At 39.8% G+C, this 27578-nt stretch overlaps 1 protein-coding gene across 1 annotated transcript; it reads left to right on the plus strand.

Annotated features, from left to right (window-relative positions):
* The first annotated feature begins 714 nt into the window (after positions 1 to 714).
* On the plus strand, positions 715 to 27578 carry PolE2 (DNA polymerase epsilon subunit 2). Its single transcript, XM_080278166.1, has 12 exons — positions 715 to 776; positions 5963 to 6110; positions 8061 to 8233; positions 9225 to 9327; positions 11747 to 11891; positions 12940 to 13048; positions 13586 to 13727; positions 15674 to 15778; positions 17544 to 17674; positions 21119 to 21305; positions 25869 to 26045; positions 27080 to 27578. Exons 1-12 carry the CDS (start codon positions 718 to 720, stop codon positions 27170 to 27172), a joined length of 1572 nt encoding a protein of 523 aa, XP_080134292.1. The 5' UTR covers positions 715 to 717; the 3' UTR covers positions 27173 to 27578.

Below are 27578 nucleotides of genomic sequence, written 5' to 3' on the forward strand. Positions count from 1 at the left end.
TTTAGATTTTGTAAATAAATAAAATGTAAAATAAGGCTGTGGTTATGACTTCGTGACTGTACCCATGTCAATAAAGCCCACGTCAGTACCTGAGGTTTTGTTTGCCCTTGCCAAATTATTTCATTTTCTTTGTGGTGCAAATTGAAGAGAGGATCTGATATTCATTATCGATACCGACTCTAGTCTGAGAGTTGCCAGAATCAAATAAATAAACGTTCTCAAAGGTTATGCTTCGAGGTAACCTTGAAAATACTTGGGTAGCTTTGAGTTAATATGGGTATTTGTAGGGATCATTTGCTACTTAGTTGTGTATCAGGCCAATGAGTTAGATGTTGCTAAACTGATATGCAAATAATGAATGATATATGTTGCGTACACACTGAATGATAATATTAAAATGATAACTCATGTAGAACTAGAAATTCGTGCAGCCAGAATTCCTCGGTCTGTGTTTAGAAGTACTACAATTTCGCGCCAAATGTCTGTTCGACAGTTTGACTATCTCGTGTTTTTTCATATTCCGAGCTTAGCAGGATTTGACTGAGGACAGCTAACAGTACCAATCAACTACACCAACGAAGGAATGTAAAAACAAAGAATAAGGACGTCAGTAATGCAAGCTGTCCCAGTATTAAACACCACAACATAACCTCATCTGACAAGGCCATAGGGGAACTCAAATACATACTTTCCTCTTTTATCGAACAAAACTTAGAAATGGCATCCAAAAGCGATGTTGTGAATTTGTTCAAGTTACATGGCCTGGCTGTGAGAGGGTAAGATGAAATTAGTGTCATGATATTGTGCTTCATGTGGTAGATGGTGGCGACCATCATCCACTCACTTGATGTAATGCTGCCTACTTCTTCTTTAGCCTTTATCATTCTTTTTCTGTGCCTGCCCTCCTCTCTTCCTATTTCTCCCATCTTTCCTGTCACTACTTATTGCTTTTCTTTCCGTTACAGGTGGCTTTACATTGAGTGACAAGCCAAATGGTTTCCTGTAAGCCAAGAAACCATTTACAATGCTGGGTGGTAACCATATAACCAAACCACACGTGCTCCCTACGTGTCAAGTGGGTTGGTGGAGGGTTATTGCCCCTCCCTGTAAAACAAATAACTCAGAGTCAAATGGCCACCCTGTAAGGGATTGTGGCATCTGGGAATAGATAGATAGATAGATATTGTGCTTCTGGAGTAAAATAACTTCACGAATACCATTAAGTTGTCCTATGACTGATGACTATACAGTAGGAAAAAGGTTACAAACAGTATAGTCATGTGGGTTTGCAGTGAAATGATTGTAGACGAGCCTAGTACTTCATTAAGAGAGAGAACTGTACACTGACTTTATGAGAAACTGCAAAAATCTAAATACAATACTATGGTAGGTTGTATGCATAATTTAGAAAATGCAGTTCAGGTGAAAAATCTTCAGCATAGGTAGAGTAGTTAACCCAGAGGAATAAGCCAAACCTAATAGTGAAAGAATATAGTTGTTACAATAACATGGTTCAAATTTTGGGTGAAAATTTAAAGTCCCCTTTCCATTGTTACAGTATGATGGGTAATGTAGTTTTTCTCACTAAATATGAAATACTGTATAGCCTGGGTAATCCTTAACCCCTACACCGCGGGCTTGTTTACCAATTACTTGCGTGTGCCGCGGGGTTATTTGGGCTCCGACAGACTCTCAAAAAATATTTGCCAAAAATCAGTTATTAGTCCTAGAATAATAAAATTACATATGCTTATGGCACATACCTTCAGCTTTCTCCTGGAATGATTGTTGAGCCTTCGTCGGTTACCGTAGGACTTGTGGAGACCTCTGAAGTAGGGTAACAAAGTCTCCACTTTACACTTCCCAACAACCCGTAATATGATTACCACAGCCAGATACAAACACTATAAACACTATTCTACAATTTTCAAGTAGTTTGGGATCCATACTAAAAAAAAAAACACTGTGAAAGCAATGGAAATTACGAGCGCGTCTGATCGGCGCACTGGCACTAGTTCGCTCATGGTAGTCTGTCATTTATTATTCATAAAACCCCTCACACTTTATATTTCTATTACTATATAACACTTATATATATCTACAGTCTTTATCCATAAGTTTCCTTCTGTAGTATTAGTTTATTGTCACTGTAGGGATTCAATTTCTTTCAGTAAAATACGTAGCATTCACTTTCTCGTCCTGTATACTGGCATTGAGAGTGAATGTCACTTTCATCTTCACTCTCATAACTCATAGCATTCAGACATGCTAGAGTGAAACTTTCACTTTCATTACTTCTAGGGTATATACTCGTATTCTTATAATACTACTCATTTACATTTCTATTTACGTTCTCTATTTTATTTACGTTATTTACATTTCTATTTTATTTACAGTGTTATGCACTGTCACTTGAAATAACTTATAAAACTATTTTCCATTGTTCACGTATATTTACATTCATTACTTTCACTTGCTGTTTACACATTATTTACACATTATTTACAATTCCACTTGCACTGTTTTACTCAATAGAAAGATCGTAGTCACTCTTTTATCAATTGTCAGCCCTTTACCTCTTTCCACACGAGGTTTAGTAGGGGGTAAAGGTCACAGAGCCATTTGCATGGGGGTGAAAAAAGGCCTTGAAGTCAGCAAGATGAAACATACGTCCTCTCACTTCGGTAGATGAGACTACACTGATAACGCAGTTGCCAGACCAGCTAGCCTAGAGGCCTGCTTTAGGGGTTATTCAGAGTTACCAATATTACTTCTTGAAACAGCTAAGTCTAGCACTGATATGATTGGCAGGAAATCTAGACAATACATTATAAATTTGGTAGTTCCAGGTGAATGTAAATATCATTTAGGGTTCTCCCTTCCCTCCTTACAGGTATATTTATTACGAAAATAGATTAGAGGCCTACTTAGGAGATATATAATCAGAGCTACCAATGTTATATCTTGAAACAGCTTTGTCTAGCACTGATATGATTGGCAGGAAATCTAGACAATACATTATAAATTAGGTAGTTCCAGGTGAATGTAAATATCACTTAGGGTTCTCCCTTCCTCCTTACATGTATATTTATTACGAAAATAGATTATAGGGCATATTTCAAGGGGAAAAAAACAGCGAAAATTAGCGAACGAGTGCACGTGAGGTGTTGTCAGGTGATAATTAGCCAATTCCAGGTGTATGGCACTCTCACTTACCTTATTTCTTTCTTGTATATATTATTTGGTATAAGAATAGGACATAGGGCTTATTTCAATGGATGAAATCAGTGAAAAATTCCAGGGAAGATTTACTTAGCGTAGCACGGCCGGGCAGGCGAGAGGATAGGGTAATGGAGGGGGGGTAGGGAGGGGAGTCAAGAACAGGGAGAAATGGCTAAATTGTCAACAATGGATGGGAGTACAGATGAGATTAGGAGTGCTGACTAGTGTTGGACATTGGCAGTACCGATAGATGATACAAGCCCCCACATGGAAGCCCGGGTGAATTCAAAATAACACAGAATCACAAAAGCGACGCCCCGCGGTATGATCCCTTGCTCCCAAGCGTCACGAAAGTGACGCCCCGCGGTCAAGGGGTTAAGGAGATATAGGACCATCTCATAAAAGTTAGCAAAAATTTTTACCTTTGAATTGATTAAAAAATTATCAAAAATTTTTACCTTTGAACGGATTCAGTGACTGCAAAGGTGTACAGCTGCATTTCAGAGTATGAAGAGGGTCCATCAATAAATAATGAAAATATAACTATATAAGGGATAAACTAGGTTAAATTTGGTTAGGTTAGCTTAAAATAGGTAAGGTGGGTCAAGTTATGAAAATTTAGGGTTGGTTTGGATGACAACCACTGAAAAGGGTACGGTAATTTTGTTAAACAATGGCGTTTGGCATTCGTCTGTCTTTGCGCACCAGAAGATGGCATCTGTCTGTCTTCATCGCTGTTAGGGAATGTAAACAGACACCACTTCTTAAATATTTGTCACTGCATTTAAAAGAAAAAAAAAAGATCCTTGACAGCACAATCAGAAGATACTCAAAGAATTCCATAAAGAGCTAAGATAAAGAAAAACAAGAAACTGCAAAATAAGTGTCCTATGTCTGCCTAACCCTTGCTGAGGTGCAGACCGCGTATGAGGTACCGGTACACTAAAGGTCTCCACTGGCCACGCTCCAAGCCTCATGTGAGGTGCAATTTATATTGGTCATAAAACTATGACTCAGGGAAGGTAATTAACCTTAACAAAGGATCAGCCCGCCAGGGGTTAAGGATTACCATATCATGATCACTGTAGTAGTAGCTATATGTAATAATGTTCCAGAAATTAATAATTTTTACATTACCGTAAAGTATTTGTAGTAGAACCTTGTCACTCGTAACCACAAAAAATGTAATGAACTTTTGCCAAATGAGACTGACCTGGTTGAAGGCAACATCCTTTGGTTTTCATTGCCATCATATAGTCCAAATTTCAGTATAACATATGCTTTTTTGGTCCAAACCTAAGCATCTTTAAGTTCTAAGTGACAGCTGGATTTTTACAGGTAGCAGGAGTTGCTGCCACTAGTCGCTGGCTGTGGGAGGGTAGGGAGTGGGAAGAAGAAATACTGTAGTGAAAAGGCAAACTTAGCAGTTCTATACATTTTAAAAACAGTTTCATAAAAATTTTATGTAAAAAAAAAATACCGGTACAGTAGGCTTAGCTGTAATAGATATATGGTCGACAACTGGAAAAGTATTATGGAAAATTGTGATATTGAAGACACAGAGCCCATGGGAAAATGACTTGTGGTTGACATCCTTTGTAGAGTCACCTCTAATGACCTTTCATGTTTGCCCTAGCCATCTCATACTGGCCTTAAATGTATGAAATAATGATAATGACACTTAAAAACACTTTAACTAAATTGAAGTATGGTGGTAAACCACACTGTTACCCACACCTGCCTACAGCATCACCTCACACTATCACCCACACCATCACCTTGAACATCATCCTGCACCATCATGTAGACTATCACCCACATTATCACCACACCATCACCCCACATCATCAGCCACACCACACAGTCATGTAGGCTATACTATAACTCCACACCATCACCCACACTAACATTCCATGCCATCACTGACTCACACCATCACCCCACACCAGTGAACCTCTGAGCAGTCATGTGCCCTGTGCTGTGGGGTACGTGTCCATGCAATGGCTGGAAGTGCCATTTTTGAGTATGTTTGGATCCTTATCATGCACTGCAGTGGATCTTCCCACAATGTAGTACAGCTTAGAAACTAACCAGTAGCCTACTGGGTTGTAATGTAGGTGATCAGCATTATTGGAGGATGCATTGTGTTCTGCTGTATGGTATATATATCTTAGCAGTCATCAGTATACTGTAATTCCAGTATTAATACCGTATGTGTACATATGTAATGGTTCTTTGACGAAGAAAAATACATACTATATTTGGAATATGTAGGTATTGGGGTTGAGTTAATTGTTCATAATGAATTATACAGTAATTACTGCAGTGTGCTATACAGTATTGTTATGTCTGTGGCTGGACATCTGTCTTTCAGGGAAGGACTTTAGTTTTTTTATTCTTTCTACCCATGTGGTAGTAATATTCGTGGATTTTGGGTTTCATAAGTAGATTACACTAAAATGAAGCTCATTTTGAGTAAAAACTTTTCAGCATCTTTGATATGTAGATGTTCTAGGTTTTGTCCTATTTCCATTATCAGAAATACAAAATGTACTCAGGGATGTTCCAGTGGATACATCAGTTCATATTCTCAAGTGGTAATTGGCTGTGTCAGCTGGTCACCTTCCTTTAAATATATTGGACTACAGCAGCCTATCCTCAGGCTCCTCCTACTGTACACATCACAGAGGTGCAATAATTTTGGACTGACGGGTGCTGTTGTTTTTTCTCATTTACACAGTGAAGCAGCAAAGTATCTGTGTGAGCTCTTGGAGCCACTGCCGAGAGAGGAGCATGAAGAGTGGGTGGAGAAGGTGATTGAGGCCGTACAGAAGCTACCAATTAACTCCACACTCATCTCCAGGGATCACATCCACAAGGCAGCCCAGGTCAGTCATGTCTGGGCCTCTGCTGTAGTCTATTTACTTCAGCATGGTGAAATTGTGCCATGCCCCTCCAGCTTGGAAGAACTGTGTGAGGCTACAGGAACAGAAGTGCATCACCTCTCCAGTGTCCTCAGTGACCAAGCATACTATGCTTTCTGTTTACATTGTTTTGAAAGTCAGTATGACAGTGCACATTCACTTCACCATTCTCATTTTATTGGACAGTTCCTGTACTCAAAACTGCAAGCATCTTCATTACCTAATGTCCATGTTTTATGACCATAAGAGTGTCACACTTCTCACACATGAAGCTTATAATTTCCCTGAAGTTGGGAGAGAGTCACTTTCCCTTCAGTTCTCCATTGGAGCTATAGCTCTCAGCATTTCTTTCAACCACTTGGTTCATGTGATTGAGCAAGCTTCTGCAACACTCCTTGCATTAATTGTATCTCCTGAGTAGCAAAGCACACCAGCACATTCAGGTGCCTTATCATTGTCCGTTAGCCTTGGCTGAACCACATAATCACCCTTGTACATAACACACACACCGCTTGTTATAGCTAGTGATGATACTATATCTTGCAGTCTACATTTCATACCACTAACCTATATTATGTCTCTTACTAGTGAATACCTGCAAAAATTTGTGGTGGTCTCGCCGTGCAGCAGATTAAGAAGTTGTAACTGAAATTTTTTATTTTGATCATGAGGCCCTCACCTATACCCCAGCCATCAACTAGCTACGGTCCAAAAGTTTGTGAGGTTTTGAGACAGCACAGTTGTGCCTTGTGATTCAGATCACAGCAAATGATTAAACTGTGGTATGCAACACCATCAGGATTATACCGTTATAAAGCTCACAATGACAGATTTTGGACCAGAAGGTTGTAAAAATGATTTTTGCATATTTTTGTGGGTTATTTTGCATCGCTGCTTTGCGCATGATTGCTTTTTTTTTTTTTTTTTTTTTTTCCTCCTGGGCATCACCCCAACCCAGTGAAAAAAGAATTAGGTCAATGTTTATTTTTGTTCTTGTGAAAGAAACAAATAAATGCACAGACAGTCACACATCTACACAGGATGGCTTTATTATTTAGATGTGTGCTCTCTCTACAAACAATGCATAAGGCAGCAGTTCCTGTATTAACTGCCTTTTTCCTGCATGTGGCACAGTGCCACTGATGACTCCATCAAATGTGCCTGTGTACCCCACTAACTACATTTATCCTTTCAATAATCACTCAGACTTTTGCATAACCCTTCTCCACATCCAGAATTTCTCCACAGCACCATCCTTGTTATCAGCAAGCATAACTGCATCATCTGCAACTCCCTGTCTAGTATTGATCTTATGTTTTATTTGTATGCTGTTTTAAGGATTTTGTGTCCTTGTCATTCATTGAATGTGCTTGTAATATAATTAACCTAAAACTCTTTTGAGACACTGATAGGATATAGTGTTTTTGTTTACCCCAAATTTTATTCAGCTTTGGAGAGGAATATCATAGTAAAAGAGTTACAGAGTATCATTGAGCATTCAGGTAGTCAGATTTTTCTTAGTTTTTACTGGCTAGATTTTCAGATACTAATTTGGTTAAAGCTGAAATATTAATTTGATGTAATCATGAATGGAAGTATGGTAACTTCTTCAATCAGGAATACCTTACTGGCAACTGTACAACAATAGTTAAGTTTGCTGTGGTATTGGAGAGGGACTTCTTCACATGGTAGCACTGTACTAATAAACTGGATAACACTGTAATCCTCAACTCCCTTCCTTCTGAAAGGAAGTTAGTAGACTAAAGGGAAAGGCATCTTCAGCCTGCAGGTCCACCAGATTCATGTGTAGGACCTTAATTCAGAACAACAGCAAAGTTTGTGATTTAAAGTTTTGTTGGGAAAACTGAGCACCATATAAATGTATAATACACAACCTGCGCTCTTATTTTTCAGGAGGTTGGGACATCAGAGAATGATGACATTGAAACTCTGTTCCATGTTGTTGACATCTTCAAAATTCCAAAGTTCTCATACAGTGTAGAGCGGAGGAAGTTTGTACTCACATCAGGCAGAGATTCAAACTTGCATGGGGACGCCATGGATAAAGCAACCATGTTTAGAGACAGGTGGGCAGAGACTGAGAGGACACAACAGCTTAATAATGTAGATGTAATACAGTATGTAGAGGCAGGCTTGCTATCACTGACCTAATGAAGGATTGTCATACCATTTGAATGATGTATAGCTGCAATTTTGGTAGTAGTAGTAGTAGTTGTTCCCTAGGCAGTCTGGCTGAACAGTTTCGAGCCCCTAAGGAAGGCCACAGCTGAAACTGGGCTTTCCCACAGAACTCTCAAGGAGTGTATGTTGTGTTTTTGGCATAGGTGATTGTGTGCAATGCAGTCTTCCATAATGTGCTTAATAGTATGGTGTGCTGTGTTGCATCCTGGACAGACATCAGCGACGGAGTCATCCAGCCTTTTCTGATAAAAAGGCTGGATGATGTCCACATCTCAGCCTGGCAGTTTTGGTACCTACTGTATAGTTGGTTTGTTTTCATCTGATGGAACTGAGCCAGCTGCTTGAAGTTTGATGAACTTTAGTTGTAAGACAGAAATGAGTCTCTGTGATCATTGATTAAATTAACTCTCCAGTTTGAATACACGTGACCATCAACCAGGCCGAATGGGCTAAGGTGAGACTCTTTTAATGTTAACAGTCTTATGGTCATGTTAGATCTGTTTTTCCTGGCTTAAAGTAGGTATCGCAGGGCATAGGGAAGGGGGAGGAAGTTATATACAGTACAATACTTTATATACTCCTTTTGAATTGTAAGAGATGAAGGAGGTGGTTGTGGAGTTGGGAATCCCACAACTCTTAAATAATTTACCCTGTGAAAAGGTTACCTGTTACTTTTGTATAATAATCCCTTGCATAACAGTACATGTGTTTTCCAAGTAATGACCACCGCACTTGAAATGCAGGCTGCCCTTCAACTTACAAGTGGTTTCATATTGTCACAGAATCATATGTATTCCCTCTGCCTCAGTGTGCATCTCTAGTTTCATAAAGCCATCTGGTACTGATGGGATTAATGAAATCATGCCCTCCTTGCAGATACTCAATAGTGTACCAGCGCACATGCAACCACGACCTATTCCGGCAGCCTGTCATTGGCTCCACCAGTCACACTGCCACCAAGAAATTTGGCCTCATGAAGGTGGGCCTCAGTCATATGTGTTTTTTCTATTCATGCTACTTCATGATTTTATTTTACTAAGGGAGGACCTCTGGTAGTGATGGTGTAAGGCAGGGTTTATCTTTTTTTTTTTTTTTTTTTTTTTTCTGATGACCCCATCTAAGCCTCATTTCCCTCTGTTGACCTCTTCATATCTGCTGCCAGTTGGATAAGCAATGGTGAAATGTGAATCTAACATTCAAATCGTACCTTGTTTTGGAAAAAAAATAGTAATCAAAGGCACATGAATGATCCAAGCTGGTGGCAGCTTAGTGACTAACCTTTTGTTGTTTGAATGTGCTAGAGTTGTCTGGTTTTGTCAACTCGAAGCATTTATAATGTTAAAGATTATTTCTGATGAACATAAAGTTTCATTTAGTAGAGGCTGCCCTTTTTTCAGTTATATATGTTTTAAATTATGGTAATTTCTAATATTTATGCTGCTGAAATTAGAGAAAATGAAATGTGAGGATTATGAAAAATTGGTGGTACACCTGTCAATTAAGTTTGGGTGGCCCACTCAGAAAGTTACTGTGCCCCCCTGATGTTCTGTTATTCCATGTGGCCCCCTAGAACCATGGCATGACTCCCTGGGGAACCATATGACTCATGTTGAGAACCACTCCTTTAAGGAACTGTTTCAATTCCATTGATCTCCCCAGTGATAACATATTTAATTTTATTCTTATTAGCCATCTCCAGATTATTTTTGTGCAGTACAAGGACAAGAAAGTCTGGTCTTGTTAAAGGTAGCCCATAACTACATTCATGCTTTTAATTTTATTTTTGCTCCCTCAAGATGATTTTATTCAGCTTAGGGAACATCTGGTATAACAAAAGGGTAAGGAAGTCTCCCTTAACTCCTCCCTAACATCATCTGTGCTGTTTTATTCTTGTTACTTCCAGTTCATTTTATTTAGCATTTAGGAGACCTTTCATAGTAAAGGGGTAAGGAACTAACTTCATTAATTGTGTTCCTACGATAGTCGTTTTATATTCTTGCTACATCCAAATAATTTCATACAGCTTTAGAATGCTTTCATATAGTAAGGGAATTAGAATAATTGTCCAGTAATCCCATCAGTACAACGAGGTCCTTTTCTGCTTTAGTCTCTCAACCTCCAGATTATTTTTATTTATCTTGGGAAACACCTTTATGGAAGAGGTACTCATTAGGGGGCACTCACCATCCACTCACTCAATGTAGTGCTGCTTTGGGTGTCTTCCCTTTCCTCTCTTCCTTCCTTCCTCTTCTGTCTTTCTTTCCTTTATTCCTTCCTCTTCCTTCTGCCTGTGGGTGACTTTACACTCCCTCTTCTGTCTTTCTTTCCATAGGCAGGAGAATGAGGAAGGAACATTCTTTCCTCATTCTTCTGCCTGTGGGTGACTTTACACTGAGTGACAAGCCAAATGGTTTCCTGTACACCAGGAAACTATTTACTGCTCTGGGTGGTAACTGTATAACCAGATTGTGATTCCTGGTGGTTTAGTGGGTAACTAAGATGCTCCAATCAGATTGAGCTTGTATAGGTTTATATCCAAGGGGTGGTTGGGGTTTATAGCTCACATAATGCCACTCCGGGATGAGTGAGGCTGGTCACTCTCATTTTAAATGTCAGGACCAACTTGCCTAGCCCCGGGCTCCTATGCTCCTCATGGGGCAATGTAGGATTGGATGATAGATGGATGGATGGTAATCATTATATATTATTTCATAAACAGAGATCACGAAGGTACAGGCAAGGCCGAAAGAAAGAGTGGAAAATTGTACAGTATGACTGGGAGAGCAGATAGATGGACACTGTGGTATGGGAGAAGAAAGCTTTGCACGCTGATGAGGGAGAAGGTGAAGGAATGTCTCTAGCTGGGAGGCTCTTAGAAACAACCTCCATTAACCTCTTCAGTAGAGTGATATCTTTTTTTTCTTTCTTGGTACTGTTTAAGTGATTTTGTTCATCTTAGGTGAGATGTTTTGTAGTGAAGTGATTAAGTAAAACCATTTTAACTCTCACTTCAAGAGGTTTTCCCATAGCAGAATAAAATACCCATCATTTGGTAGCAGTGAGAAGGGGGGGGGTGGGGGAAGAGCACCAGAACCAGCAGTTGTCTAGCCTGTATTATCCTTTCCTAATGTTATGCTACATTCACTTTAATTTGGCCTGAATTTGCCATCTCTCCATCTTTAGTGCTGAGTTGTAACAAGACAACACTAGAATATGGTGCCAGTCTTGAAGAAGTGCTGTGGGAAGGATGTAGGACTGTACAGTTGTTATATTCTGCCACAGAACTACAGTAAGTAAGCTATAGAAGGATGATTATCTCTCCCTAGCTAGTTAAGGTTAAAAAATATATATATATATATATATATATATATATATATATATATATAGTAATTGCCCAGGTGGAGTATCTGCTGGGGTCCAGCACCCGTTTGGAGGAAGTGGTGGTGCTGGGGCTGCTGACACAGTTGGTGGAGGGACGCCATCACCTTGAGGACGACACTGGCGCCGTACCACTGTCTCTCACCACCACTAAATTCCACACAGGTACACACCATCACTATAGTCTTTTCACTGTAACTTGGTCTAAAATTGCCATCTCTTCTTCTTGAATGCTGATTTGTAACATCAGATTAGCACTAGAAAGGATAGTCATGAGAGTCATAGCACTGTCTTGTAGCACTGTCTTTTTCAGCCACTGAGCTTAGTTGAAATAAAAAGCAAAAGGACAGAAATCTGGGCTGTGGTAAGATGAAAGAAATTTAAATACATGCATACCAATTCTGTACCTAAAATTTCACATAGCTACACAAAGATTTTGAAAGCTTGAATGATATGTGGGTAATAGCTTGGCCCATTTCACTGGGCAAGCTGTTGTTATTGCAACTGGCATGTTGTTTTGGTTCTGCTTTTATGCTATGGTATTCTGTTGTTTCCAGATTCTGTCTCACCCATCCTGAGGTGGAAGTAGAGGTTGGAATGATGTTATAAATGTCTTATCAAAATGGGTCTAATTCTAAACCATTCCATAATTCAGATTACCAGTGACATTATGGGTTAAAATGGTCTCCCTCATAATTCATCAGTGAGGTCGTCAGCGTGGAATTCCATAATGGTTGAGAATTGGCCCCATGTTAATATAACATTTATTACAGAAAATTAGTAAAAGAATTAACCTCCCAGTACATGGCAACTTTTCCGATGACACCCTGTACACAGTATAACAGTACAATGAATGTTGAAAATAATCACATCCATTTATTCTCCCTACTGTGTTCTGCACATTCTGTGTATTATTGGGAAATTGGGTAGGAATGTTGATGATGATGATGATGATGATGATGACAGCTCAGCCCCCCCTCCCCCAGTCTGATGAAGTATTTTCTAGTGCATTTGTATTACTGAACTAATAAACAATTTTATTAAGTTTAGGGGAAACAGTTCAAAGCTGACAGGTTAGATGTAGCCTTCATTAACCTCAAAACTGCTCTGGGTCTCTCCTGACTCGATACAAAATTGTCTAACAGCAGTAAGAATTATAGGTTAATGCCCATTGGTTGATGGGGTTAAAAAAGCACCTCTGTCTTCCCTTCAGGTTTGTTCACCCACAACTGCATGGTGCTAGTGGAGGGCTGGTATGAGGACGGAATTCTACATGCGGCTGCCATTGGTCTGCCTCCACCTGAAGCTCCAGATGTTACCAGGTGGGGAAGGACTTTCAGAGTCTGCACATGCTGAAAGATGTTGCAGTAGAAATATATGCAGTTACACCTCATTCTATTCACTTCATTATATGTAGTAGTGCATTCCATTATATTATTGGTTTCAGTCATAATCTTTATAATTTATTGTGTATTGTGTGTACTGAACAAAATTTTCAACCAGTTTGTGACATATATGTTGCTAATGACTGCATTTACTCAGCAGTGGGTAACCAGGTCAGTCATAGGGTTAGATCCCCATGATTGGGATAGGAAGCAGTACTACCCATGTACTCCTTACATGCAATAGGTGACCAAGACAGATAGTAGTGAGAGTTAGAAATTCTTGCTTGTATTGTCATAGAGATGTATTAACCTCACTGCCCAGCACTTGGGCATAGATGTTAATAGTAATGATGTTGATGGTAGTGATGTTGATAATGTTGATGCTGATCATAATGATGATGATGTTGATGTTGATGCTGCTGCTGATGATGATGATGAAGTTTTAAAATTCATAAGTACCTAAACTTTCCCCAGGGCCCTGCTAGGTAATGTGAACTATTTTGGTGGCCCCGGTAACATCTGTGCCAAGAATGATGCTCGGCTGGTGAAGCTGGAGAAGGCCAACGCTGGTGCCATGTTTGTTATTTTGGCAGATGTGTGGCTTGACAAGATTAAGGTGAGGAAGGACAGAGGGAAGAAGAGGTAGATGGATGTAGTAAATGAGTGTAAGTGAAAATGAGGTATGGAGGTTGAGGAGGCAAGGAAGTTGACAGGTTTGAGTTGGTAGATTGAAATATATATGGAGAACAACATAATATGGATATTGCAACCCCTCATTTTTTTAACATGGTAAGTAATAGAATGACTGACAGGTGTAAGTGAAGTACATCAGTAAAAGCAAAAAAATGTATGCAGATGTAGGTGGAGCCAGGCTTTCAGTGGCTTGGTGTATGAGTTATTGTCTAGCCCTTTTCACCAGGTACAGTATGCTATTGACAGTTCACCCACATTTGTGCTTTCTCTTTCCTTGTTTTTGGATCCTACCACACCTTCTTTAGATGAAAATAGGGTCAGGATGATGATTATGATGATGATGATGATGATGATCATCATCATCCGGACCTCCTTTCCCACCCTAGGGCAGGGTGAGGAGTAGCAATGTCCAGACAGCCCAAATTTGCCCAGTCCAATGGGTCATGCTTCCATTCACTCAACATTCAAGCCCCCGGAATCCTGGCTGTATCGGATATGCCAAAAACATTCACCATGTTCTGTAGCTTCACATAAATGTATCTGATAGAGTCAGTCCGGACGCTTTAAAAAGGGGTGCCAAATCTCTGATCATGCACTTCTCACAATTTTCATCCAGCCAGCTCAATCTCTTGTCAGTCCCCTAGCCTCACAGGGCTCTTGCTAACTGCCGATGGTTGCAAGCCACTTGGCTCCTAAGAGTTCAGATTTTCGAACCAAATAAATTTTTAGTAGCCAAACTGACTACCAGCCGAAATATTTTATAATAAATATATTTGTTTATTTACACATTGTGATGATTAGAATCAAATAATGAGGTTTTAAACATTCACAATGGTGACAAGGAAAGTGACAAGGAAAGACTTAATAATTGATCACAACGTGCTTATTTGTTCATTTAAGTGAGATTTACTTATTCTGTAGTTACTGGGTTTTGAAGTGGATGTATTTTCTCCTTGCCAAAAGGTGACTTGCATGTAAAATTTGCTCGCGAAAGGGAAAAAATGCTCGCATTTGCGAGCTGTGGCTCGCCAAACAAGAGCCCTGCCTCTCCAACTTCCAAACATCTCATCCTCACACACTCATCCACCATATCTCTCCACTTTCTCCTTGGCCTAACTTATCTTCTCCCATCTTCAATTTGCTCAGATATACCTTTTTCACCACTCTATTGTAATCAATTCTCTCCATATGACCATACCATCTCGGTACACTCTCTTCGATTCTGGTGTCCACAGACTTCCTCACTCCACATCTTTCACGAATCACATTATTTCGTATCCTATCCACCCTCTGGACTCCACATAGATTCCTCAGCAGTCCCATCTCCAATGCTCTTACTCTTGATTTTTTGTCATGATGGTAATGATATCAATTAACATCACATGTCTGCATCAGTAGCATAAAAAAAAGTATGAGTATGACAGTTTCTTTTTGTAGTTTATTCTTGCAATATTGTATGGAAGAAATGCGAGAGAGTCTCATGAGGCCTCATGAATGCAGCCATTTGCCTATGTAGTCTTGTTAGAGAAGAAGAAAGTTGGGAAATGAGAAATGTAAGTTGATCATTTTAGTGTTGTGGATGCATCTAGGTGTTTCAGGCCAGCATAAGACAGTTTGGCTGAGGAAGATCATTACTGTCAGATGTTAGAAACTTATCTAACTAACCCATTTGTTGCCATGAACTTCTATAAATAGTGTATTGTATTCAGGCTAACATACCACAGTTTTGTTCAGCTTGGAGATTTTGAGTAGTCATTCGTGTAAAAACTATAAATCCTACCTGATCTATCTTCAGAAAGGATTATCAGTCAGAATAAAGATGATGATGATGATGATGATGATGATGATGATGATGATATGCCTTAACAGGTGATGGACAAACTGCGTACCCTGTTTGCTGGTTACTCCAGGTTCCCTCCCACTGCCTTCATAATCTGCGGTAATTTCCTTTCAACAGGTCATGGAGCCCAGCAGGTCAGTTACAGTCTCTCTCTGCTGCAGTGTTGTGTCCCTTTCCATACCGTTACTCATATCAGATACTACTCTTCTGAAATTCTCTACTCTCACTCATTCTATACTGTAAATGGTTTATTGCATATCTGAAATTAAGAAATTAAACATTTTTTTCATTTTAAATTGTTTCACGTAATGTTTCAATATTATGCTGCTGATAGCTAACGACTCACTTTTCACATACTTATGTTCCCGTTTCAGTATATAAATGTCTGAAGTCTGATTTGTTTTCTTTTTTGCCCAATCATGAATCAGAAACATGACATAAAATTGTTAACCACTCCATTTTCATTTACTTATGTTCCTGATTCATTATTTAAATGTGTGAAATCTTATTTTTTTTTCTTCTCAATCATGAATCAGAAGCATGACTTAAAATTGTTTAATTAAAAGTGGCATATTGCCCACACACATCCTAGATTTAAAGTAAAGACAAACTTTACAGTGGTAAAGGTTTTCATTGTCACCATATTAGACTCTGTTTCATTAACAGACAAATTGCTAAGATTGAGGAAATTCACAGACCTTTAAATTATATCTAGTGAGTGAAGGGGCAGTCTAGAGTGCCTTGGCAAATCTGAAAAAAACAAATTTTGATGGTTCTAAGCTTGGCTTATTAAGGGTTAACTGTAGGCACGTTTGTGGCATGATGGCAAAGTGACATGGAGGCAGTTTGTTTATGGCCACCCCGTCTGGGATTTAGGTGGCTGGCTATAGACTGATAAGACATGTTGGAAGCAGAGAAGGAAACTTGTTTTAAAACAGAGAAGTAAGCTTTTTCTCAAGTAATTTTTAGCTGTTTGCTGTTTAGTTCATAGATATTTGTAGAACTGTACTCTTTATACAGATAATGCATTACTGTGTTTCATAAGGACTCAATATTCAGTTAACATAAGCAAGTAATCTGTTATCCAAAAACATCCATGGTTTAGATATTCTCTTGTCCTGTGGAATTCAGATATGAAAGACTTTTGTTATACAGTAATGGTGCTTACTTATTGTCAGTGCGTCATCTTCACTACAGGTCATTTTTGTATCATCCATATTGTTTATAAAGGCTCCAACATGCTAGCATGCATTGGCTTTGGTCACCTAATGGTGGCTTTTCACACTGCTTGATCTCTGGCAGCCTCCCTATTCAGTCCCTTATTCCAGAGGTCACACTCTGTGACCTCATCCCAGGTCTTTTTCGGTGTGCCTCTAGCAGCCCAACCTCTGATATTCACACATCTCACTTTCTGCACCCAAGTATCATCCTCCATCCACCCCACATGTCCAGACCATCTCAGTCTTCCTCTCCTCATCACAGCACCAATACACTCTGGTCCCATTCTTCCTCTCAACTCTTCAGTTTCCTTTCAAAGAGGGCCTCACTCCCAGTGTGGCAGATTGACCTGTTTTGGAAGCTATTGTTTCAGCTCTTCCTTACTTCAGTCCTTTTCTTTAACTCTTATTATCACTGTAAGACTTGCTTCTCCATCTAGAGTAAATCTGTTATCCCATGGTAGAAAAACTGGTTTATTAAATATAACTGTGATGAAAATTGTGAGCTGAAATACATACTCTGGAAACATCTGCACCTGTGGCTCCTACAGCATCATCCAGTTATGCTTACATATTGTAATCTAGTTTTTCCAAGTTATAGTAAAGGAATTATGAGCAAGGATCAGGTTATGGGATTAGAAGACAGCGTGATATTAAGTAAGCCCACTCTCACTCATTACAGGCAAGAGAGGCACGGCAAGCATTCACATCCTTGGGTAACTTGCTGGCTGGCTTCCCAGACCTGGTGACACACTCGCGCTTCATCTTTGTTCCTGGACCCACTGATCCAGGCCCTTCCAACATTTTCCCAAGGTCAGCTCACCACCATCTCATATCTCCTTTGTGTAACTTAGGTATATACTATATTCCTTCCTTTCTTTAGAACATCCCTAATGTCTTCATCCATTAACCCATTCAGTTTAATAGATCTCTTCTAAAATGAACAAAATGATCTGGTGATAGCCAGGATTAGGTACAGTATTAATGACATCACTGAAGAGAATAATGGAGGGAAAAAAAAGGTAAAACATTGTATTCATATGGTAAACTGGATTGGGCCCTCTTGCTTTGCTGCCCATAACTTCAGCAAATACAGCACAAATCAGTCACAGCCTACTCATCAACAAATGGCTTCAAAAGGACCCACAAGTCTTGCTGTGTACTTTCCTATACTGTGTATTCTTTTATGTCATGTTTTTTTCATCTAGTTTTGGCTGTTTTCTCAGAACCAACTTTTTTTGTTTTCCTTCAGATCTTGTCTTACCATATATCTACATTGTGTGATCACTCAACATTTTTGTGCTTGGTGCAGATAACAGTTTTTTCTTGTAGCTGCATTGTCAGTGAGGATTATATGTAGTCATCTTTGTTTTGTGCTTCATTATTTGACCACTTCTAGATCCATTTTCTAATTTCTTTCTTGTGGTAGAATATACATGGTGAATATACAGTATTCAGTATAAAGGAGCGTTGTGGTGTGGATGTGGGTGTGATAGGAAGTGTTAGGAGGAACACACTGAGGTGGTTTGGCTATGTGGAGAGGATGGAGGGTGAAAGACTGACAAAGAGAGTGTATGTGAGTGAGGTGGAGGGGGGAAGAGGGAGGGGGAGGCAGAGGATGAGGTGGAGGGATTTGGTGGAGAGGTATATGAGAGAGGGGAGTGTGAGTTGGGAGCGGGGCAGTGAAATGGTGGGGGACAAGGCGATGTGGAGGCGATTTGTTTGTGGCCACCCTTAACGGGATTGAGGCGTCTGGCAATAGATAGATAGATAGACAGTACCTTAGACTATCTCCCTAAATAAATTTACTAGATGTTGCCTTTAGCATTCTTGGTACCTGTTCCAGTATTATTTCTTACAGTCTCATGCTGTTTTCTTCTGATCTTTTCATTGATGTCACCTATAAAATATTTTTACCTGTTTTTCTTTCTTTGGTCTTTTTTTTTCACATGGTCATTAAAACCATTTCTGTACTTCCTGGTATGAACCTCATTCAGGGATTGGCCATTGTACAGATGGAGGTTTTCAGTGTACTGAAAACCACTATATCTCATAAAAGTGTTACACCTCTTCTCTTTAGAGGTTAATGTTGTAGCATGTCCGTGGCTTATCATCATCATATATCATTTCTTCAGCTGCATTGATAGAACTGCTGCTCTTTCACTGGAACTTATCTTCTAAATCATCAGCAAGATATTTGTTGACCAGATATCCTCCAGCTCATCCTTCTTTTTTTCCTTGCCTCACAAGCATAGTATATGAATCTTTAGACAGTTCTGAGAATATCTCCCTTGACCATTATACTTCATTAATCATATACAACAGGGCAATCCAACTGGCAGCCTGTGGGCCAAATCAGGCCATTGAATCATTTTCCATTGGCCCCTTGACAGACTCAGAAGAATGAAAATAAAGAAACAAACAAATATAAAACAAAGTTATTCTTTTCTCTCTTTATTTATATGTTTAATGGAAAATGTAAAAGCAAGTAATATATGAATATTTCGTTTCTTCCTATGTACAGGGTCTGTTCAGAAAGTATCAGACCTTAGATTAAAAAAATAAATAGCTGACCTGTTGAGCAAAGACACTAATCGTCCTCAAAGTAGGCCCCTTTCGACTTGATGCACGTAGCCCAACGTTCTTTCCACAGCCTGGAACATTTTTCAGAGTTACTTTTCGGTATCATGCAGGTGCTTCATCGCATTCATTATGATCACATCTCTCAGATGAACTTTGCTCAAGACACGTTGGAGTGTGCAAATCCCGATCCAGACTTTCTGAAGACTGTTATCACTGGAAATGAGACTTAGGTGTATGGGTAGGGCCCTGAAACTAAAGCACATTTGTCCCAGTGGAAGCATGCAGAGTCACCTCACCCAAAAAAAGCACAACAGGTCAGCAGCATTTATTTTTTTTTAATATTTCTGACACTGGGCATAGGCTTCACAGCCTGAAATGTACTCGCATGTTGACAGTTTTTCTTGACTACCGTGGTGTTGTGCATCACGAATACGCACCAGAAGTTCAGACTGTCATCAGACATTACTACCTCAATGTGATCCACTGTCTTTATGACACAGTTCTGTGGAAGAGACCAGACCTTTGGAAAGTGGCAAGTTGGAAGCTGCACCATGACAATGCCCTTGCCCATTCAACTGATTCAAGAAATTTTGGCCAAGCACAACATCCTACATGTCCAGTAGGCTCCCTGCTCACCAGACATGGCTCTGAGCGACTTTTAGTTATTCCCAAGCTCAAAACTCTGCCGAAGGGTTCCTGATTTGAGACAAGAGAAGAGATCACGATGAATGCAATGAAGGACCTGTAGGAGGTATCGAAAACTGACTTTGAAAAATGTTTCAGGCAGTGGAAAGAACGCTGGGCTGTGTGTGTCAGGTTAGAAGGGGCCTACTTTGAGGGAGATTAATGTCCTGCCTCAATGGGTTAGTTATTTATTTTTTTAGAGCCTATGGCCGAATACTTTCTGAACAGACCTCGTGTAAATGTTTAGGTAGAGGAAAAAATGCATGTGGAAAAAATGTCTGGCCCTTCTTTCAATCTGAGTATCATAATCCAGGCCTAATCGTAAAGTAGTTGAATAGCCCTGCTAAACATTATATTATGCTGTACCTTACAGCTTGCCTTTGTGTGAAAAATATATCCATTTCAGCTTCATTAGTTAAAGTCAGGGTGTTGTGTAGACTGAGGTTCATTTTACATATGTAGGCTGTACATCCAGGATTCTCAGCATGCATTACCCTAAACCAGGGGCAGCATTCTTTTAGGATTAGGAGGAGTTCAGGGACTTCTTCCATATTAATTTAATTTTCATTTTACATTCGATTTTCCTATTTAACTTTCTTAAGGCTGTGGCAAGCAGTTTTACCTCATAAGTATGAGTTTACATATTTTTATTTGTTTATTTATTGCTTACTTCCGTAAGATTCTGGTACTTTATTTATCTCTGAGGCAGGAATGGTTAGAAGCAATCAGGCAGTTCCTTTGGCGGAAAGATTTCTCTCTGGCAACCATCACACAACATCATTAGTTTTTCCTGAGATCCCTTGTACTGAAATTATTTGAAAAAATCACAATTAACCTTGTGAATATGATGATGTCTTTTGTTATTATATTTTGGCAACCATCATTGTCATTATCATCATTGTCAGATTTTATGAATTTTGTGAGAGGCCTTTGAGTTTTATTATGTCAAATGCAGGGGATGTATTCACTCGGATCTTCTTCCACCTACAGACCTGCACTACCACAGTACGTGACTGAAGAGATCCGTCGGTTGGTGCCAAGTGCTGTGTTCACCAGTAACCCAGCACGGTTGCTTTATTGCACGCAGGAGATGGTCATATTCAGAGAAGACATCGTGGCTAAGATGTGTCGTAACTCTGTCCACTTCCCTTCAAATTCAGATGACATCCCTGCCTATGTGAGTCATACAGCTTCTCATTACTGAACTCCATCTTTATGGTCATGTCTTAGTTTACTCTGATCTGTACTACCTCTAGATAATTTTGATGCACATGCTTCCAGCTGATGCACATGCTTCTTGTGCTTGAGAGAGGAAAAAAAGTTTCTTGTTGTCTCTCTTCTGCTTGAGTACTATTGGTATTACAAGTCCAAAATGAATTACTGTATAGAACACTTTTCCATTAAAGCTGCATTATTCACAAGTGAATTTTTAAATCCAACTTTTTTTCAGTTTATATTATGCATTGGTTGTATGATATGTTGTGATACTTAGAATGCCTCAGTATTTGGGTACAGCTTTGAAAGTTTACAACTTTTGCAGGCTCCTGTGTCTATTTCATATCATCATTGTTATCATCATCATTCAGACCCTCTTCCCACCTAAGGGTGGGGTGAAGCAAGGTCCAGATGTAATAGGGTAAATTAAAGCCCATGTTGTTTAGAGGCAAAATGGGGATCCTCTCTTTGGCTCAGTGGTAATGTGCACGTGTATCAAGCGCGAAGGCCTGAGATTGAATCTTAGTCAGAGCAGTGATTAATTTGTTAAGTTTCATGCCAGTTATTACATTGGTTGGCAGCAGTGTGGGATGTGAGGTGTGGCTTGAAGGGCAATGATGTTGGTGAGCTGGGAGCGTCCTAGCCCTTACATCCTGGGGATGCTGTTGGGTGTGGCCTGCAAAATCCCCAATGGTGGCCTTTGATGCTATGCTGCCGTGCGTTTGAAATTGACTAAATTAATCATCAAGGGGAGAAAAGAGTGATGTAACGGGGTAAATTAAAGCCCGCATTGGTTAGAGGCAAAGAATGGGATCCTCTTTTTGGCTCAGTGGTAACGTGCGTGCGTATCAAGTGTGGGGGCCTGAGATCGAATATCGGCCAGGACAGTGTGATTAATTTGTTAAGTTTCATTCCGGTTATTACACAGAGAGCAGGAAAAAACTTGATAGAATAAGAAATATGGTATTTAATTCTGCCCAGCTATATGGGCCTCACATTCACTTACCATTCAGGGCTCTGAAATACTTGTTCTATCTGACAAGCACACTACTCACTTATCAGTGTGTGCTTTATAATTGCCTATCAGACAGAGTCAGTTCAGTGATTATCAGGTTAAAAATCGGCATCCAGTGTCCTCCATACAAAAGGCTTCCAAACAGCTTGATCCACTGTTAGTTCCCCAGCATCATCAAGCTCTATACCTGTTTTTTTCAGCAACTCGTTTACAATATATATCCACCTTCTTGACCTAGTATGCCTCTTCCCATGTTGAAACTTGCTCAGATACATCCTTTTTACCACTCAGTTCACATCCATTTTCACCACATGACCATAGGCCACCATCTAAGCTCACTCTTATTGACTCTGGCAACCACATACTTTCTTACTCAATATCTTTCACAAATAATATAATTCCCTATCCTGTCCACACTCTGCATTCCACACACATTCCTCAATAACCCCATTTCCTACTTTTCTCACTCTTGGCTTTTCATTTCCATGCCACATCAAGGGCTTACACCCTTGTTAGTGCAGATACGGTACTAATGCTCCTTCATGCAAGTCTATTGCAACTGCAACTTGTTTTGTATCAAGGCCTTCATAGCATCAGCCACTTTCTTTCCCTGTAATACTGAACTTTGTATTTCCTTTGCACACTAACTCCTTTTTTTTTTTATTTTTACTCCCAGATACATCAACTCCTGTTTTGGTCCCCCCAAATTGTTGTCTTTGCTACTTGGTTAAATTTCCATCCCACAGACACCCTGCAGTTGTATTTTAACTAGTTGTATTATACAAGATATAAGCTTAGCTGAAGTACCAGACTGCTACAAATAAGTAACATACAGCTGAAGGTTTTTGTGAGCTAGAAGTTTAACCACGAACCAAATTAGGTGGTGGTGACCATCATCCACTCACTTAATGTAGTGTTGCATACTTCTTCCTTCATTTTTATCATTCTTTTTCCATGTCTGTCCTCTTTTCATATTTCTTCCATCATTCCTGTAGTTTTTTATTACTCTTCATTCATTTTCAGGTGGCTTTACATTGAATGACAAGCCTCAATGGTTCCCTGTAAGTCAGGAAACCATTTACAATGCAGGGTGGTAACCATATAACCAACCCATCCGTGTTCCGTACTTGTCAACAAGTGGGTTGGCCGAGGTTTAGTGCCTCTCCCTGTAAAACAGCTAACTCAAAGACAGCCACCCCATATGGGATTATGGCATCTGGCTGTAGATAGATAGATAGATTTTTTTTTTTTTTTTTCCAAAACTGAAATAAGCAAAGCCTGAGCCTGTAAGAGTTGTAACTTGAATGTGAGAGAACCAGACAGTTGCTGGAAAGTATTTGGAAAAAGAAATAGGTGATGAGGAATGAGTCTGTGTATAAACCCTGTACCTGTTGGTGAGTTTGCCACCTAAGAGTTGTGAATTATTGCCAAGCTTGTTTCCATATGAAGGTTGTGGTAGTACCTCCTTGGGTTAATGATAGCAATGGACTTCCTATGCATTGTACTGTATTTATATTGTGTAAAAATAACACAGGCTGTGGCACAAAAGAAGAAAGCATATAGTGAGTGGATGAGAAACAGGGGTATGGAGGAAGTTGAGAGACAGAGGAGAGAGTAGTATGTAGAGAGGAAGAGAAATGTGAAAAGATTAGTAAGAAGAGAGTGGATGTGGAATTTGGAAGGAATTTGAGTGGAAAGTGGAGGGAATGTCAGAGTATGTTCTGGAATATGGTAAAGAGAATTAGACAGAGTGTTAAAGAAGTTAGTCATGGAGTGAAAGATAAAAATGGTAGATTAATAGTGGAGAAGGGAGAAAAAGTAAGCAGATGGAGAGAACACTGTAAGGAATTGTAGAATAAAGAGAATGAAAGTAATGTGAGTATAAGTGGCTGGGGAATGGCTAGGAGAAGGAAGGATGTGAGAAGAGAGAAAGAAATCTGTAGGATGGAAGTTGTGCAAGCAATGAAGAAAGTCAAATTGGGGAAAGCCTCAGGAATTGATGGAGTATGTGGTGAAATGCTGAAGCATGAGGAAGAGATAGTAGTAGAATGGATGTGGAAGATGTGCAGATTGGCCTGGGAGGAAGGTAAAGTCCTGGAGGATTGGAAGTCGGGTATAATCATTCCCCTGTACAAAGGAAAATGGGAAAAAGAAGTGTGTGGTAATCATAGCGGCATTTGTCTTCTTAGTGTAGTAGGAAAAGTATATTGTGGGATACTTATTGATCAAGTTAGGGAAATAACAGAGGAATTAGTTGGAGAAGAACAGGGAGGTTTTGGAAGGGAAAAGGTTCTGTAGATCATTCTTAGGCCTTTAGTGGAAGAGTTTCTAGAGAAGGGAAAGAAGTTGTATGCAGCCTTCATGGATCTGGAGAAAGCATAAAAGGGTGGATAGATAAGGATTGTGGAAAGTATCAAGTATATATGGAGTAATTAAAAGTTCTTGAATGCCATGAAGAGTATGTATGAGGGTGCTAAGCCTACAGTGCGTGGACAGTGAACTGATTGAATTTTTCTGTTTGAAGGTTGGATTGAAACAAGGACGTGTCATGTCTCCATGGTTGTTTAGTCTGTTTATGGATGGGTTTATAAAAGAGATACAAGGTAGGGCAGTGAATGTTGGAGCGGCTCTAATGAGAGAGGGCAGTGTGTGGAAACTCCCCATACCGTTGTTTGCAGATGATACTGTGTTGTTAAGTGAAGACGAAGGGGAGCTGCAAGGCTTGGTGAGTGAGTTTGGGAGAGCGTGTAAGAAACGGAATCTAAAGGTGCATGTAGTGAAGGGTAAAGTTATGGTCTTCGAGAGGAATGAAGTCACGGGATGTACAGTGAGGGTGGATGAAGAGGAAATGGAAAATGTGAGTGCATGTAAGTACTGTACTTGGGTAATGTGATGAGTATGGATGAAAGTTTAGATGGTGAAGTGCTTATAAAGTTACAACAAGGAAGAAAGGTTTCTGGTTCTTTGAAAGCAATGACAGGAAACAGGAAAGTGAGCATGGAAGTGAAAAAGTTATTGCACAACAGTATTGTGATACCAGCTCTAATGTATGGAAGTGAAGCTTGGATCTTGTTGGAGGGACAGAAGTCAAAAATGAGAGCTGTGGAAATGAGTTATTTGAGAGGAGCACGTGGAGTCACATGGATAGCCAGACTGACAAATGAGGAAGTGAAGGAGTGTTGTGGTGTGGATGTGGATGTGATAGGAAGCGTTAGGAGAAATGGATTAAGGTGGTTTGGCCATGTGGAGAGGATGGAGAGTGAGAGACTGATGAGGAGAGTGTATGTGAGTGAGGTGGAGGGGGGGAGAGGGAGGGGGAGCCAAGGATGAGATGGAGGGATGGAATGGAGAGGTATGTGAGAGAGAGGGGTGTGAGCTGGGAGTGGGGCAGTGAAATGGTGGGGGACAGGGCGACATGGAGGTGATTTGTTTGGGGCCACCCATTACTGGATTAAGGCGTCTGGCAATAGATAGATAGAAAAATAATACTTTTCTCTACACTTGTTGCAGTTTGCAAAGACAGTGGTGAGCCAGGGTCATCTTGCCCCAGTAGCCCCTCAGGTGGTGCCAACATATTGGCCACTGGATCGCTGCCTGGCCCTCCACCCAACTCCAGACCTCATCATCACTGCTGACAAGGGTGATGCATTCAATGCAACTTACAATAATGCTGTTGTCGTCAACCCGGTTAGTTCTAAAGTTTCTTTTTTATCAGTTTGTTTAATCGTTATATTAATTATTCATGGGGGGCAGATGAAAAAGAATATTACTTAGACATTCCCAGCATGTTGTAAAAGGTGGCTGAAGGGGATAGGAGTGGAGGGACAGAACTCCCTGGTCTCTGTATTAGCATAGGATGTGATGACCCAGATACCATTGATCCAGCACACTTGTTGCCAGCAACACTGTTTTCTGTGGCACTGGTGGGGTGGAGGGGGATTATACCTTGGGGTTTCATTCTGCTTTGTTTCATGTCTTCCAGTGAGATAATAAGAGCTGTGGTCTTTTGTTAATGTTGTAGTTGTTGGATGTCATAATCTGCACTAACAAAAGACTTGCAGCACAAAATAGAAGATTTTGTGTTAGTGGTTTACGAGATATTGTATGATGCTGAGTATTACATGATGTACACGTTTTGTCAGGAAAACATCAGCAAAGAAAGGAGTTCTTATCACTCTTTTTTTTCTTCTTGTCTGGTACTGTATTCTCCCTGTCGTAGCTTACTCTTTACTGTTTTTGTCTTGTGATTTTCCGTTTTATTTCCACAGTTCGTTTAACTCTTTATCTTGTCATCATATTATTTCCTCCTGCTTTTTTACTTCATCCATCATCATCATCATCATCATCATCATCATCATTGTCATTGTCATTGTCATCATTTTCTTCTTCTGTATTTCCTACATTCTTACAGCTTGGGGAATGTAGAGTACAGCATTATGGTTACATTTTACAACATGAATCAGATGAACAAGGAAGCCCCTCGTATGGCCTCCTATACGTATGCTGTAGGAGGTTTGGGACTGCTTGCACTATTTGTCATGGACCGCTGTGTTACTTCATCCCTGTACCAGTGCAAGGGGGTGTATTTTCCATCTAAGCCTACCCTCTTTAGTTTCGTTTTTAATTGCTTTCTCAACGTTTTGGGTCTTTTCAACTTTTAACCACCCTAGCAGTCCTGCCCCTTGTATTCACCAGTTTTCATATCAACATCATTTTCACAGGGTTCTTTCTCAAAGACGGACTTCAGCTTCAAGGTGTATCTTCCAGCGACAAGACAGGTGGAGGACAGTCAGATTGCTGATGATGAGATATAGTCGTGTTGTGTATATATGCTGATAGTGCTGATGTGACGAAACAACACTTGTGTGTATATTTTCTTAGTGGTAATGTAATGAGATATTATGAAGACCTCATTGTGAGTTATTTTTATAGTATTTTTTTTTGCTGTTGAGCCCACTGTAAGTACAGAAAAATTGCCCTTTATAGTTTGACTGCTAACTATCCGTCAAACTGATTTACCAGTTTCCTCCAGTTTATAGTACAAATTGCATGAAACTTTTATTTTCGTACAAATTCTTGGCTTATAATAACTGATTGTAGTGCACTTGTGTATGTTGTATTGGTGGTACAGTGACCATTGTACTGTTGTGTACACTGACATAATGCTGATGTGATGGCAACCCTTTCTTAGTGAGGGACCTCCTAAACCCAAATGTAATA

The sequence above is a fragment of the Coenobita brevimanus genome, chromosome 72 (assembly GCF_032717465.1).
Source record: "Coenobita brevimanus isolate Jiangsu-jjx chromosome 72, ASM3271746v2, whole genome shotgun sequence".
Lineage (NCBI taxonomy): Eukaryota > Metazoa > Arthropoda > Malacostraca > Decapoda > Coenobitidae > Coenobita > Coenobita brevimanus.

Bases quoted from the DNA above. Each gene is read 5' to 3' on its own strand.
- PolE2 (XM_080278166.1), top strand. From the start codon at position 718: ATGGCATCCAAAAGCGATGTTGTGAATTTGTTCAAGTTACATGGCCTG. The intron at 15,779-17,543 runs GTCAGTTACAGT...CACTCATTACAG, and splicing joins CAGGTCATGGAGCCCAGCAG to GCAAGAGAGGCACGGCAAGC. The intron at 17,675-21,118 runs GTCAGCTCACCA...TTCCACCTACAG, and splicing joins CCTTCCAACATTTTCCCAAG to ACCTGCACTACCACAGTACG.